Genomic DNA, 16,506 nt, shown 5'->3' with positions numbered 1-16,506 from the left:
CATACAAATGACAAAAGCAAACATTAACTGTTGAGTCAAGGCTGACAGTATATATAGAGATAAAAAGAAGACCAAGAGAACTGACTGTAAATAACATTTATTACTAGAATAGATCTACACACATGAACCAAACAGTATTTCACTGAGTATATAACAGTGATACATCTATAACATCCCTCCTCATTCTTTCTGTATGAATAGCATGCAAGTTTCAAGTTATTGCTAGCTGGTATCTTCTTTGATAGTTGAGTCATTAAGATACCTCCATTCTTTTCTTTTCAACTAAAGTCAACCATTTTTGAAACGATAAATAGCTCAGTATCAAATAAGAACAATAGTTTTTTGTTTTTTTAAACATGTACAACACACACACAAACACGCAAGCACACATGCACATACACCTGCACAGCAGACCATATCTGTTATTAACTTCAAGGTATTTTCCCCCAACATGTAGAGGAAAGATCTATATACTAAAAAGAAGGGAGAAAAAAAAATCCAAGTAGGTAAAATTTTGTAAAAAAAATACAATGAAACGGTTTTAATATTTATTTTTAAATATATATAAATATATATGTATGTTATGTTGTGTTTATATTCAAGAATATTTCAAAAGCAAATAAACTTTATGGAAATGCTCTGTAAGTATATCAGAGATTCACTGAAAATTTACATAAAAAAAAAAAAAAACAGTATACATTCGTTAGAAAAGGGGAAAATTCAACTGGCATAAATATATAAAGAACTACTTCGATGTGAACCCAAAGATTTACCTTTACAAGTAAAGTGGTAAGACATCCAAGGCAACAAAAACATTAAATAAGTCTGCATTCTTAATCTCTTGACTTAGGTTGCAATATTGTGTATACGTATATGCGTGTGTAGATATTTGTGTATTGTACCAAATGAGGTGTAATAAATTCTCAGTGAAACAGTTGGGCAGAAATATAGTTAACAAAAATTAAAAAAGGTCACTGGAACAGCCCAACAAACCTCAACATGTTCACTGAGGATCAAAACTTCAGATCTAATTTCGTTAGTTATAAAATTAAACATTCAAAGTCATCAACAAAATTTTCTTTGGTTGACGACAATATTACAAGAATTAAAGCAAGTCTTTCTGCCAGTTGACCAAAATGGAAGTTAAAAAAAAAAAAAATCAATGGTTAGAAGAATTTAAACAACACTTTGGTCTACTTATAAAACGTTTTTTGTTTTCTCTAAGTAGAAAGAAAATCCACACCCTTTCAAAACATTTTGTGACACTTGAAACATTCCTTAATGTTAAATAAATGACACTTTTTCATAATGAAGAAAACCTTAGAAGTGCCACAAGAAATAACAGGTATAGTAATATATGTCAGTAAGTGAATAACTTGGGACAAAGAAGGCACAGATAAAAATATTTAAAAATTATAAAATGAGAAAGTATATGTGTGTATGTATGTATATATATACATATATATATATATATATGTGTGTGTGTTTGAGTGTACTTTTTGTTTAGAGTATTCATAAAATATTCTGAATATCTATAAATAATGGAAAGGACAACTGAGGGTGAGAAATATTTAAAAGGGAAACAAAATGAGAACGGGAAGGGATTTGGGAAAGGAACAACTACGAATTTAACAAACCACAGAAAGTGATGAATCTTTAAGGTTATATAAGTAAAAAAGGGGGGAATGAATTTTTGATTATAGCTGAATCCTGAAAACCTTTGGTTTAATAAGGGCAAGTTTAAGCCCCTGAATCGCAAGACTGGCCATAACTGACAATCATACTGAAACAACATAACAAAGGAGCTATGGAGAGAGAGAAAAAAAAAAAAGTTAAGAACATTTTGCTTTTTCTACAAATTGTGTACAATTACTGATTTTGTTTTTACTATCAAAAAGATACATGGATATAGTTTTTTTTTTTTGTTATTTACCTTTATTATAGAAAAATGGAGGGAAAATATACAGTGTTATAATAATAATAATAATAGTATGAAAAATATACAAAAAAAAAACCGTAACAACAAAGGTGGAGTAGATAGAATTATTATATGACAATGTTGATGAAGGGTGCCAGATACCCTGCAGGAAGTAGCAGGGTTCATGGTTAACATGCAAGTACTTTCCATGGGAAAGAATATATACAGTTGCTTGGCTTCGATGATCTAGATGAGAGACCAATGGTATTTACATAAGTACTAACCGACAACTTTCCGAAAAATGGAAGAGAAAAAAAAATAAAAGGGAAGGGGGGAAAGAAGCGTTTGTAATATTTTGCAAGCTTCTTGAAACCCAATAAAAATAATTATGGTGTGATGAATTCTCTTTTTTTTTTTAAATTGGCACAAGGCCAAAAATTTGTAGGGGAAGGGAGGCAGTCAAAGGAATCGACCCCAGTATAGGGACTGGTACTTGTTTCATCAAATCCCCAGGAGAATTAAAGGCAAATTCAACTGTGGTGGATCTGAATTTGGAACACAGAAGGAAGCTATTAATAAATACAAGAAAGTATTTAGTTCAATGCATTCCTGATTCCACCACTCCAGTTTCCATAACGACATAATGTTGAAGATTTTTGCAAGGCACAAGACCGTCTGTGTAAGAGATAAGGAGAATAGTAAATTGTAAAGTACCAGTATATTACAGGTATTTTTATCAACTTTGCAGGGATGAAAGTAAAGTAAACCTTAGAGGGAACTGACTTAAGATAGGTAAGGCAAAAAACTAGATTTTGTAAAAATTCAGTTTTCTGCCCCTTTTGCCAATCTGTTGATCTGTATGATAATAAAATAATAATAATAATGATGATTTCTTACATGCACATGACATTTCAGGTTTATAGCTGAGGAAAAAAGAAAAATTGGAAGATACAACATTCATTTGGTGCCTTTAATAAAATAGTTTTTGGCTGGCAATCAAATTCAAATTTACAAACTTGGTTTTGTACCATAATTCCATATAACAGATTATTAATAACAATAATAATAGTGATTTCTAACATAGGCACAAAGCCACAGTACTTCATTGGTTCTTATTTTATCATCCCTGAAATTATGAATGGCAAAGCCAAACCTGGAGAGATTCGGACCAAGAATACAAAAGGTATTTTGTCCAATGCTCCACAGGGTCGGCCATCAACTGCTCTAAAAATAATAATGGTGATTAAACAGTTATGTTTAATTGAATACAAAGCCCTTTACTCAAAGAAATCTCTTATAAACATTTAATTTAACAGGTAAAAATATTCATTCCGACAAAGTAACAAATCATTTGCATGTGTGTATGTCTGTACACAAACTATGATATCAATCCCATACCATGGGTTTCACACATATCTATATATACTTTTTAACCAACTCTTCCACCACAAATTTGTATTGAACACTCTTATGTTTTGACACAAAAGAAACAAATAAACACTAAAAATGTGCATAGGTGTGTGTGTGTATGTGTGCATGCACAAGCATGTGTATGTGTGAATGAAAAGAGAGATTGATTAACAAAATGTCAAGACAAAAACAGCTCTAGATAATATATGATTACATAGTGTCAATTTTATGGAAATACAAATTCTTCTTAATCCTAGAAATCTATGTGGGTTATGGGGCACCAACAAGAGCTCTTCATCCATCATGGTCATTGGCAATGGTTGTGAGATAAAGATACTGTACTACTGATTGACCATACAGCCTTGTCTTGCATCACTGAGTAAGGCACACAGCTGATTGTTTCAGTTCATCTGACAAAACAAAATTTGTCCCTTGTACTTCATGCCTGAGTGGTTAGTTACAGAAAGCCTATCATCCATTTAGAAATACATGCACCAACACAATGAAATGAGATAGAGTTTGAAGTTCGTGGCTGTGTGGTAAGAAGCTTGCTTTCCAACCACATGGTTCCGGGCTCAGTCCTACTGTGTGACACCTTGGGTAAGTGTCTTCTACTATAGGCTTGAGCCAACCAAGGCCTTGTGAGGGGATTTGGTAGACGGAAACTGAAAGGTGGTGCTCCAGCATGACTGCAGTCAAATGACTGAAACAAGTAAAAGAATATTGTTTAATCAGTTAACTTTTTTTGGTGGTGGGATAAAATATCCTGAAACATTGTGCCTACAAAAAAATGTAAATAAAAAATATCACACCCATCTTTTTCCAAAAATATTTGCTTAACTTGTCCCTACCAATTCTAATTTTCCAACCAGCACCCAAAATAATTCAGATAATTCATCCCAAACATTTATGCAAATAACATTCAACCAATAAAATTAATCCCACATTCTTAACGAATGTATGCAAATTATACAGATATTATTGATTTTGTTCCCCCCTGAACAAATTGCAGCAATTCACACGCAGAAGTACCCAGGTAAATGAAAGAGTGAAGTTTGTTATTTGGATGATTAAATCTTAAAACACTATCACAGATGACATGGGAAATAAAGCTGAGAAACAACCTTGGGCAACAATAAGGTACTCAATAACAGATCATATAGACTGAATAATTGGAGAGAGAGCACATTAAAATATAAACAGTTAAATAAGTCCCTTTATTTATTTTTGCAGAAATTTGAAGTTTCAATTAGAATACCATCCCTTTGAATACAAATACTTCACATTCATTGCAGCAATCAAATCTCTCTCAACAAACCTCCATCTTTAAATTGAGGATTGTATGCATATTCTTAGAGTTCTAATTTCGTTGAAGTGAAAGTGGCATAGATATAACTAGAATATAAATCCTGCTGAAATTTAAAACAAAATAACATGACATGCCTAGCAGCATTATCTATACGTGGAAGGTGTTGAAGCTGTATGATGCTCTTAGGTGTTGCTGTGTCACATGCTCGATCAAGTAGGAGTGAGTATAGGTCTTATACACACACACACACACACACACAATATATAAGCTAAACATTAACTGCCAATATTTGCTGAAATCACAAAACTACAGCTTATAAACATCATCAGAAATGTCAAGAGTAGCTAAATTCATTTGACTAATGTTTGCTCATTTTTACCAATGTAAAAATCAACAGAGAGAGAGAGACAGACAGACAGACGAAGAGAGAAAATAAGTTTGTGCCCAGGTGAACATAAAAATTAAGAGGGAATTTATAAAATCAATAATAATTTAGTAGGGTATGAGTGTTTGCGGCCACTCAATGAAACTAATTAAACCATTCTAAAAACCAGAAAATTGTAAATGGTTGTCTAATCGACAGAGTCAACACCTATATTATTGTTGCTGCTAATTCTACGAAACCCAAGGAGAAGCGAAAGAAAGCAAAGCCAATCCTGATAGTATTTTGAACAAAAGATCAAAATTAAATAAAAAATCCTCTGCCATAATTAAATATACCACACTATTGTTTTGCTAATCTACTGCCCTTCAAAATAATAACAGTTTTTAGGCAAAGCAATCTCTGAAAGGCAAAGTTTTCCCCATTCCAATCTAACACCAGTGTTGTGAAAGTGACTTTTCTTGGATATTCGAAAGAGATTCAAATTAATTTTTGTAGTGATATTGGAGGAGGAGGAGGAGGAGGGTGAGATTTGTTTGATTTTTATGGTCATGAGATGTTTTGTGATGGTGGTGGAAGGATGTTTTGTGATGGTGGTGGAAGGATGTTTTGTGGTGGTGGTGGAAGGATGGTTTGTGGTGGTGGTGGAAGGATGGTTTGTGATGGTGGTGGAAGGATGGTTTGTGGTGGTAGTGGAAGGATGGTTTGTGGTGGTGGTGGAAGGATGGTTTGTGGTGGTGGTGGAAGGATGGTTTGTGGTGGTAGTGGAAGGATGGTTTGTGGTGGTGGTGGAAGGATGGTTTGTGGTGGTGGTGGAAGGATGGTTTGTGATGGTGGTGGAAGGATGGTTTGTGGTGGTAGTGGAAGGATGGTTTGTGGTGGTGGTGGAAGGATGGTTTGTGGTGGTGGTGGAAGGATGGTTTGTGATGGTGGTGGAAGGATGGTTTGTGGTGGTAGTGGAAGGATGGTTTGTGGTGGTGGTGGAAGGATGTTTTGAAAAGTCAGAAAAGAAAGCAAAATAGTTCAAAGACACTGGCAAGAAGGAGCATTTGTTAAAAAAAATATATCTACACACATAAAAATTTATGTACACTTACATACTTGCATATGCAGATATATATATATACACACTAGCTGCAGAAATTCCTTACATGGGCCTGTTACAGTTTGTAAAGAAATGTGAACAACATAGCATTACCTTTCCTCCTAAATTAAAAAAAAAAAATTAGCATATGATCTGACAAGGGCACAAGTTCACAAATATATGAAGTAGAGATGTAGTCACTTAACTAGCTTTTAACTGGTACTTAACTGGCCTTTGAAAGAAGTCAGAAATCTTAACTTGAATGTATAGGCACAGGCATGAAAGAACATATTCACACACGCATGTCCCCAAGATGTAGAAACCATGACATTGCACTGAGATCTATCTCTACTCTGTGTGTGTGTGTGTGTAGCAATTGTCACTCACACGACTACCTTCAAATCTACTTGTCTCCAGAACCACATGACAATATTCTGAATGCCAGTTGTTGGCACTCCGTCGCTTACGACAACGAGGGTTCCAGTTGATCCGATCAACAGAACAGCCTGCTTGTGAAATTAACGTGCAAGTGGCTGAGCACTCCACAGACACGTGTACCATTAACGTAGTTCTCAGGGGAGATTCAGCATGACATAGACTGTGACAAGGCTGACCCTTTGAAATACAGGTACAACAGAAACAGTAAATAAGAATGAGAGAAAGTTGTGGTGGAAGAGTACAGCAGGGTTCGCCACCATCCCCTGCCGGAGCCTCGTGGAGCTTTAGGTGTTTTCGCTCAATAAACACTCACAACGCCCGGTCTGGGAATCGAAACTGCGATCCTATGACCGCGAGTCCGCTGTCCTAACCACTGGACCATTGCACCTCCACTCTGAATGCCAGTAAATAAGGCACTAAACAGATTTCATCCTGATGAAATAACTGACCCAGAGCAATGGGTTGGACGGATACTTATTCGAGTTGGTATTTTATGGTTGAATGCACTCCTTATAAATAATTGTTTACCTGGGTTTTTTTTTTTTCCAAGTAAGGGACTTTTTACATTCCAATCGACTCCAAAATTGCAGAGCTAAAGGAATGTTTACATTTACAGAGAATATAAACATCACATCACTTTTTGCTCAGGAAATCTGCAAAAATGTTAAAATGTGAACATTCACACAAACATACAAATGTGTCCAAACACACAATGGATTTCCTGACAATTTTTGTTTATAAATTCCACTTACGTGGTATTGGTTGGCACAAAGTGATATGCGTTATAAAACAACCAAAAAGTATAGTGTGTGATTACATAGTGAACTGTGTTACACACCTGTGCTTTCACCCTATGGCCAGAATGATACACTAAACTGTCAACTACTTATATGTCTATTTGAAAGACACTCATGTAAAATTTTCAATAATAGGAAGTCAAGCAGAAGTGCATTGACAGGACAAATGAGATGCTGTTAGGCCTGGGTTCACTTTGTAGAATGATTCCATTTCATGTCAGTTCCAGATGAAAGCATCTGAACGTATATTTCAAGCCTTTCACACACTATTCTATTTCGGCTGAGTAAGTCTCTCGCTGCTCTGAATTTTGCTTGTGGGTGCACAGGGTCTTCAAGCAAAACCTGTAACTTAGCAGTTCGGCAAAAAGCGACTGATAGAATAAGTACTAGGCTTACAAAGAATAAGTCCTGGTGTCGATTTATTCGACTAAAAGGTGGTGCTCCAGCATGGCCGCAGTCAAATGACTGAAATAAATAAATAAAAAAGAAAAAGAAAACTCACATTTTGAGTTTTATTTTTCCTGTCTGCATCAACATACCTACATATATATATAATTGCAGCGTGGAAGGTGTTTATAAGCCATTTAAGATGCAGCACGGAATTTTGTCAGTGAACAGGTTGCGGTCTCAAAGCGACGAAAATATTTTGGCAAATTGAATTTAAATGTTGAAGTGAATCCAACGGTTTTTGTGTGTTTCTTAAATGGCTTATAAACACCTTCCACGCTGCAATTGTTTTCGTTCCAGCACCCGATCTCAGATCAGGTCACTTGCTATGCAAGTACATCTCCGTAATATATATTTATATATATATATATATTCCATAAAGAGACAGACTGCAATGATAGACTGAATGTCAAGCGAATGGAAATGATAGATAAGATGCAGAACATTTATTTATTCTAAAGAGAAGACACTGATATTAAAAGGAACAAGCTGAGTCATATGACCAAAGTTTGAAGCTATTGGAGTATTTTGTATTTGTAGTAGTAGTAATATTAGCAGTAGACACCATCTTTTTTATCAGTTCAGGCACATGAGCATATCCCTCAATAAGTCTAGTCTAAACCATTCACTTACAACATTGTCTTGAGTGTCAATTCACCCTGATGGCTACAATGCTATCTCTTTCATTTGTACAACTGTTGACAGCCAGCTTTCTATCACTGAATGTATAATATGACTACTAGCTCTTTTAATGTGATACAGCTACATGTTACTTATGACGTTAAATATACGACAGACATCGCAGTCAATTATTTTATTAGAATTAAAGACATTTAGATTTATAGCATTATTAGATTAAGATTATATAACAGTCATGCCTTTCTCAATATGATTAGCTGCACAAGAGAAACTGTTAGGATTTGATTTCTTTCAGAAAAAACATTTGATTTTTCCAATTTAAAAGTCTGCTTTTGTCAATGTAGTAGAGCTAGTGAGCCAGTATCAATAGAATCTAGCTTAGCATAATTTGTATAAAATACTTGAGATGCAGTACCACTAGTATAATAATTGACAGCAAAAGACATTTATATAACAGTTGGGATGGTTTAATATTCTTCTAGCAGTCATAGCACTAAGAACACCAGCAGACAAGACAAAAATTCCTAAATTTGGGACAAGTCACATATTTATACAGAGAGAAGGTACAGTCAACTGAACTGATTAAAGTACATTGCTGGTACTCATTTTAGTGAATCCAGACAAAGGAAAGATGAAGACTTGAATATGAACATAAAAGAAACAAAGTAATAACTACAAAGAATTTAGTCTGGTACTTTATAAAATCAGCCGCGTGACTGACTGCCTAACACTAATAAAGACTTATACACACATGCAAACAAGACAGATTACCTATTTATGCAAAAAGCTACAATTTATAAAGGAGAGAAATAGGACTGCATGATAACCATGCATTAGGGAAAGGTATGAGAGGCATAAGTGAAGTGAATTAGATGCTATTGGAAACAAAAAGTTGTATAATGGCTTGGAAATAGTTTGTCCCCCAGCGCCATAGTGTTGGTAAAATAACAATACTAATAAAGAGAACAATGGTAATGGCAATATTGAATATAAATATTTAGCCAAGTTAGAATTTTGTACATATGTATGTATTACATAAGAGTTAAACTTTCATTGACACACGTTGATTAAACGATGATGCTAAATTAAAATAAACATTGGAAATTAAATGAAATTTCTACTCACTAAATCCAGTATACACTTCTCTGAGAACTGCAATAATAGTGTGTGTGTGTGTGTGTGTGAGTGAGAGAGAGAGAGAGAGAGAGAGCATCACTGTTTGTCTTGAAACAATGCTATCACTTGACAATGTTTTCTAAAATTTGAACACAAATCTATTCAACCCACAATAATGCACGAAGAAAAAATCTTGGGTCCAAAAGAAAGAGAAAGTGAAAGACTGATAGTTATAAGGGAGAGGTGAGCTCCCCCCTTCTGTTTCTTTCTTGCACTTTATCACTCATCTCTCTCAGACAATATTGTATAGAAAGTATATATATATATATATATATATATTAGAACATTGTACTAACTAAAATTCCTCATTTGAAACTCATATCTTCATTAAAGTTGGTACGCGATTTCAAATACCATAGAAGGTAGAACATAATTTTTTCTTCTATAGCTTCACATTTAAACTTTTATTAGTATTTATAAAATATTCAGGTATTATGCACTATGAATTGGATTGTAAATTTCTTAATATAATGTCTGAAATACATAAAATAAAACTCCCACTTTCAAATGACCTCAATTGGTAGTACAGTCCTTGTGAAAGAGGAAGGAAGTACGTTGACTATTAATGTTCAGGGACATTTTACAATTTGGGTGGGTCTCTTTTACCCCTACATAATGAAGAGCCAAGTTTCAGCACTCAGGCAAGAGTTAGTGATTCAGCTAGTGTGAGCATGCATGCGTGTGTGTACGTGTGCACGCACATGTCTGACCACAAAACATATATACATACTTGTGTACAACACACGTATGTATATGTATTTTGTAGATACTATAGAATTGATATTTTTTCTTCTCAAATGATAAATTTAAAAGCTCATCTAATAACTGAACTTTGTAGTATTTGCATGTACCTAGTTCCATAGTTCTTCTACCCTGCTTAGCTTATCTAGTATTCTTAGAGCAACACAAAAATTAAACAGTACAAAACACCAATTCCAAACACAGCCATCGATACATATATACATGTGTTTAAGTCTAAATGTACATATATTGTGTGTGTGTGTGTGTGTGCGTGGTATGTGTAAATGCCTATTAATGTGTGTGTATACAGTATGGTATATATGTACACACACCGACATATCTGGGAAGTAGGAAGAACATAAGAGTGCTCAATATGCAATAATAATGTGTTTTTTTTTTTTAAATCAATAAATCAGAAGATACAAACTCACCAAATTTACCCCCCACCCATAAATTAGCAGCTTTCAAAAATTGCTGAATACGTTTATGTATACATATATACACACACATACATTATAGAAATGTTTTCAAAATAACCTTGAGTATGAGTGGCCATGAACAAAATGTGAGTTTTCAAGATGGCCATTTTTTTTAATGTATTCTTACAAAGGAAATAAATAATAATAATAAAATAAGTTTGTATGATTTAACAAGATAAAATAGAAAAGAAAATCATGAATAAAGCCCCACTTTTTTTCGTTAGTTTACAGCATTAATTGCTGGTATTTTGAATAAATTACATAGTTTTTATCTTTACATGAGGATATAGTTGGGTGGTGTAATGGGATTGGATAGAAAAATAAACAACCTTGTTAACAACTTTGAAACAACATTCCCCTCCAAGAATGAGAGGTGAGGAGTCAGGCAAGGAAGGAGCATTATAAGAAGAAGGAACTATATCTACAAAAGAACATAAAAAGTCTGTTGATAGTAGGAAGAGAGAGAGAGAGAAGGAAAGGGTATAAATTAGTGTAAAATCATTATGCAATTCCTATATTTTCTTTTAAAGTTTTGTGGGGCATCGAGCCTTCATTTTTATCATGTCCACCACAAGACAGCCTCGCAGGAATCATGTGCTGAGAGGCAATATTCTGTGGGTCGTATGTATTCAAAGACTGTCCACATCCAGGCATGCATGCTATTGAATGAGTCCATGAGGTAGGCAGAGGTGTGGTGAAATTATTCAAGGTGTTTGGCTCACTGTGATGATTGTTGAAGTAACTGGGTGAAAGACCCGCAGGAGATGTGGCGCCATTGCCACCAACATTGTAGCCAAGCTGCGAGTCCAAGTCAAACTTCTCATTGTGCCAGCTGTAAGGCCGTGTCGAGTGGCACATTATCATAGTACCAGTGCTGCTCGGATAACAAGCAGATAACCGCCGACCATCCATATCATGGTTTGATGCAGTAGAATGCCGTGAATCGGTGGATTTTATGGTGCCAGTGTCAGTAGAGCAAAAACTGCTGCTGCTGTGTTGCATCAATAATAAATGATCGTTAAAGAGTGCAGTAATGAAAGGCACCGAGTTCCGGTTGGCCTCAGTTCTGATTTTCTCCAACTCTGGGTGTAAAATTTCTTTTTGGTTTTTCAGAGAAATCTTGGTTGGTGATTTTGGTTTGGCATCTGTATTAGAGACACTGCTGTCAGGATCTGAGGTAGCTGTGCTAGAACCAGGCAGCTGTTGAGGTTGTGAGAGAGCAGCTACAGTGGGTGGGTGGTGTAGATGAAGATTTGAATCAACCGGACCAACAGAATCGGGGGCTGGTGCCTGCAAGGAGAAACAACACAAAAATGGAAATGATATCAAATTTGAAGAATTAATGAGTAGAAAACTGGTATTGATTACAATAAATATGAAAAAAAAAAAACAAACAAAAAAGGTAAGCTGATTTACAAGTTGGTTTTAGTATATAAAACAGTAAGAGTTAATTAACAGACAATTGATCAATCTGATGTTTGGCCAAAATATAATGCATAAATTACCATACATTCACACACACACACACACACACACACACTTGTAAAAGGTGTAAATACACCATCATCAGCTCAGTGGTGCCCTCTCTGGATCCCTTAGATGCATTTTGTTTGTTTATTTCCTATCAATGCTTCGTACTACTGCCTATGTATCTGTTCGGCAGTCTATAAGCACAAATCAGTCACTAGCATTGACTGATTTTTTTTTTTTATAAAGCTACGGCTTTCTGTCAACTCAGGGTTATCTCTCTTTGGTATCTTCTACAGAGGACAGCATGACAAACCAGAAATGCATCTAGGGGTCCAGGGATGGCACCATAGAGCTGATAACGGTGTATTTAGACTTTTTACTATAAGTGAGAAGTCTTTCTCCATAGTAAACTGCAATAAAGTTGCCTTTAGAAGTTAAAATATGTCACAAACATTTGAACTAACAAAGTTTGTTTAGTCTTCTGTGTATCATACTTCATGTAAACACACTCGACAGGCCAGTTATTGCAGTATTTATCCCGAGATAACACCACTTCTAGACTTGCTATGTTAAAAACACTATAAATATCAGAGATATTATCTGAGGACAAATACTGCAGTAAAGAACCAACAACTGAGTGAATACATTTAGCATGACAGACATCATCGGCCGTTTTAATTAAATACTGGCCCAGTTGCATATACCAGATCAATAAAAATTATTTATGTACAAAAATAAGTAATCAAGAAAATCTCACCTGATTTCTGTGACCCTCGACAGTTGAATCAACAGGTACAGTTCTTGTAGATTTCTCCCTCACATTGCCCAAAAGTTGGTTAGTGTTACCACTAGGGTTAGAGGTCATATTTGTAGCTTCTGTATTTGATGAAGGTGATGTTACATTCTCTACATGCATATTAACAGATTCTGACTGCTGTGTATGATTAGCAAGGTCCAGTACATCAGCAGTAGGTGCAGCTTTAGGGGGAATAGTTGGAGTGGTTGCTGATGTTGCTGACAGTAGGTTTGCATCTGTAGTTCGCTGGGGTGGAAGTTCTGGTAATAATACATCAGGTAAAACATGTTTTGGAGCACCATCAATGGCACTAAATGTTGCCCTTGCCATTGGGATCACAACTGGATCAGATTTTACTATATTACACATGGGATCAGCCGTCCAGGAGGGATCAGAAGGGGCTGCTGGTATAGATTTCCATTGAGACCCAGCAGATATGGGACACGTCATTTGGTCAGTGCATATGGCAGTCAAGTTTTTATTCCAAGCACCAGCAACTGGAGATTCATTATTTGTCCAAACATTATTCAGTTGTGAAGGACTTAATTTATCAGGAGGTCCTGGTGGCAGACCGCCACCTCCCCAAGCTACACCAGCACCACAAGGTGAAATAGAGTCCAATGCAACCATTTTTGCCCAAGATGCACCACCGATATGATCAATGGCAGCAGATGTTGAAGGAAGATTCTGGTTGGATGATGGGCAATTATAGTTGACAGAAGGGAGTGGAACCATGTTTTTCGGATGCAACCGTGAGTCTAAGCTGACTGGATGAGCAACAGAAAGAGGAGGTGGTAATGAATAAAGGTTGGTAGCAGTGCTATCAGGATTGTCTACTGCTAAAGTAGTTGGTTCTCCTGAAGAATTGTTTTCTACATGGAGAAGACAACGTTGCTTGAAGCTGTCGCCCCGACTTACTGGCTTGCTAGATTTTTCTCCTGGAGTTGATTGTTGTGAAATCACTGGGGTTGGAGGCCCAGTTATTGCATACTTTAGAGGAATCTTGCCATTAAATATAACCTGTTGAGGAGAAGGTGTGGCAGAATTTAGTTGGCCAGGTTGAGGAGATGGTTGTTGTTGTTGTTGCTGCTGCTGTGCTGATGGTGGAGGAGGTGGTGGTGGTGGTTGCTGTTGCTGTTGTGGTGGTGGAGGAGGTGGAGGCGGTGCTGGTGGTTGGGGTGGTTGTTGACGTAGGTGGCCTCTATAACTGCTGGGGGAATGCGGACTGGCAGACTTTGAGTTGGGGCTACTCCCAGCACGACCTGTTGATTTATACACTTCTATTGGCCTGCTGTCAAATTTAGGGCTTCTGTTATTTGATCCTGGGGCTGATAATATATAATCTAGTGGGGGGAAAAAAGATTGAAATAACAAAAATAAATTGATCCATAAACTCTACATTTATAATTAAGTCTTAATCTTTTTATAAGTAATTTTTCAATAGTAATGTCTTAAATAAAGTTCAACGCCTGTTATTTAGCAAGAGGGATTAATTGAGTAAATTGATCCCATTTTTCAGTGGTACTTCATTGTCTCCAAAAGGACTGAGAGCAAAGGTGAGCTTACCAAAATTTAAAATCAGGACATAAAAAGCCACATCTAATATCCTAAGGCTTTTGTCCAATGCTAATAGTTTTTTAGATGTGCTAGCAGACTATCACAGGTTTTGTAAGAAGAGTAGAGTCACTTGAATTGTCTGCAATAATTGACTAGCATTTATTTTATTAACTCTGAAATGAAAGAATTCAAAAGAATGTGATTAAATAATCCTTTCTACTATAGGCACATGACCTGAATTTTGTGGGGAGGGGGACAGTTGATCACATCATCCCCAGTACTCGACTGGTTCTTAATTTACAGACTTTGAAAGGATGAAAGGCAAAGTTGACCTCGGCAGAATTTGAACTCAGAACATAGCAATGAGTGAAATACTGCTAATCGTTTCACCCGGTGTGCTAACAATTCTGCCAGCTCGCTGTCTTAGAATATAACTAAATAATGCAAGACATTCAGCCTGGCATTTCTGTCACTTCATTACACTCACAGTAATCCTTTTTATGATAGGCACAAGGCCTGAAAATGGTAAAAAGGGCTAGTCAATTACATTGATCCCTGAGAATAAATGGTACTTGTTTCGTCGACCTCAGTAGAGTTTGAACTTAGAATATGGATATTGGTGAAATGCTTGCTAAGCATTTTGCCCAGCATACTAATGATTCTGCCAGTTCACCAGCTTCGTTATGCTCATAATAATAATAATCATTATTTCTTACAGCTGCATAAGGCCACAAATTTGTAGGGGAAGTATATATTCGATTGAAACAATCCTCAATAATGCCTGGTATATATATCAACATCATCATCATCGTTGTTGTTTTAACATTCATGATGATGATGATGATGGTGAAATATATACAGCAATATGAAATGCAAAAAGCAAAATTGAACCTGCTGAGATTTGAACTGGGCTTTTAGAGTAACAAAACAAAATTGTTTAGAATACTTTACTAATTCTGCAATCCACCTGATGATTAATTAAGATAAATATGTGACACACGCATACATACACAAAAGAGAAGACTGGTGGAGTCAATAGACTTGACCTTAGCGTTTCACTGGATCATCCTCCTCTACTTTTCCATGCTTGCAGAACTTGTTGAGGCAGATTTTCTGCAGCCTGATGCCCTTCCTGTCACCAACACTCACCTACTTTCAAGCAAGGAAATATTTTCCTAAAACTGCACTTGGTTTGTAGAATGAAATGACGACAATGCTGGAAAGACTTACATTCAAAGTGGTGTATCATTGACGTAGCTCACTACTCACTGTAACCACTCTTATCATCATAAATGTGATCACATTTGTTTTCTGAAGCTAACATAAGCTGGATACATCTACTGAACAGCAAATCACCAATTTCCTTTGCCTCTCACTGTCTTTACTGTAAGGTCCAGCTTACTACAAGATTTAATCTCATCATTTCCCCCATATCTTTTCGAATTCCACTTCTGCAGATATCCTCCACCCTTGTATTAATCAATATACAAATCTACTGGTGATAAGTCTTCTACAATGTCAGTTGTTTGAGCAGCTAAATCTATCAGCCAAATTGTCATCAAAGATACTTTGATATCTTTAAAACTGAAGATCACGAGGTTATGTTCTAAATCTCAAGTCAGCATGCACCTTAATCTAATAAAGTATAATTTAAGCTAACTTGTATTTTACATAACACAACAGGCATACTGTTTAAAACCGTTTTAAACAGAATTCCTAATGGAAAGTGGTTGGAAGCAAGGTAGGATTAACATATTAAGTGAAGCAAGCAATTACTCTCAATCTAGAAGGGAAAGCAATATGTAGCAGTAAGGGAACACAACAAAAATGGATGAAGCTTGTGTACAAAAAAGAAACATTTTT

At 35.8% G+C, this 16,506-nt stretch overlaps 1 protein-coding gene across 2 annotated transcripts in view; it reads right to left on the bottom strand.

The window, feature by feature from the left end:
• Positions 1-10,881: 10,881 nt before the first annotated feature.
• Positions 10,882-16,506, bottom strand: part of LOC106875366 (uncharacterized) — a 119,606-nt gene continuing 113,981 nt past the window's right edge. For both annotated transcript variants that reach the window (XM_089351497.1, XM_089351498.1), the window contains 2 exons: positions 13,048-14,429; positions 10,882-12,110 (listed from right to left, as the gene is read on the bottom strand). In XM_089351497.1, coding sequence (XP_089207623.1) covers positions 11,322-12,110; positions 13,048-14,429 — 2,171 coding nt within the window. In that variant the 3' untranslated portion in view covers positions 10,882-11,321. The remainder of the gene's footprint in view (positions 12,111-13,047; positions 14,430-16,506) is intronic.

Source organism: Octopus bimaculoides, chromosome 4 (assembly GCF_046866305.1).
Source record: "Octopus bimaculoides isolate indiv1 chromosome 4, ASM4686630v1, whole genome shotgun sequence".
NCBI lineage: Eukaryota > Metazoa > Mollusca > Cephalopoda > Octopoda > Octopodidae > Octopus > Octopus bimaculoides.
The sequence above is the reverse complement of the archived record's forward strand: the minus strand, read 5'-3'. Positions and strand labels throughout refer to the sequence as shown.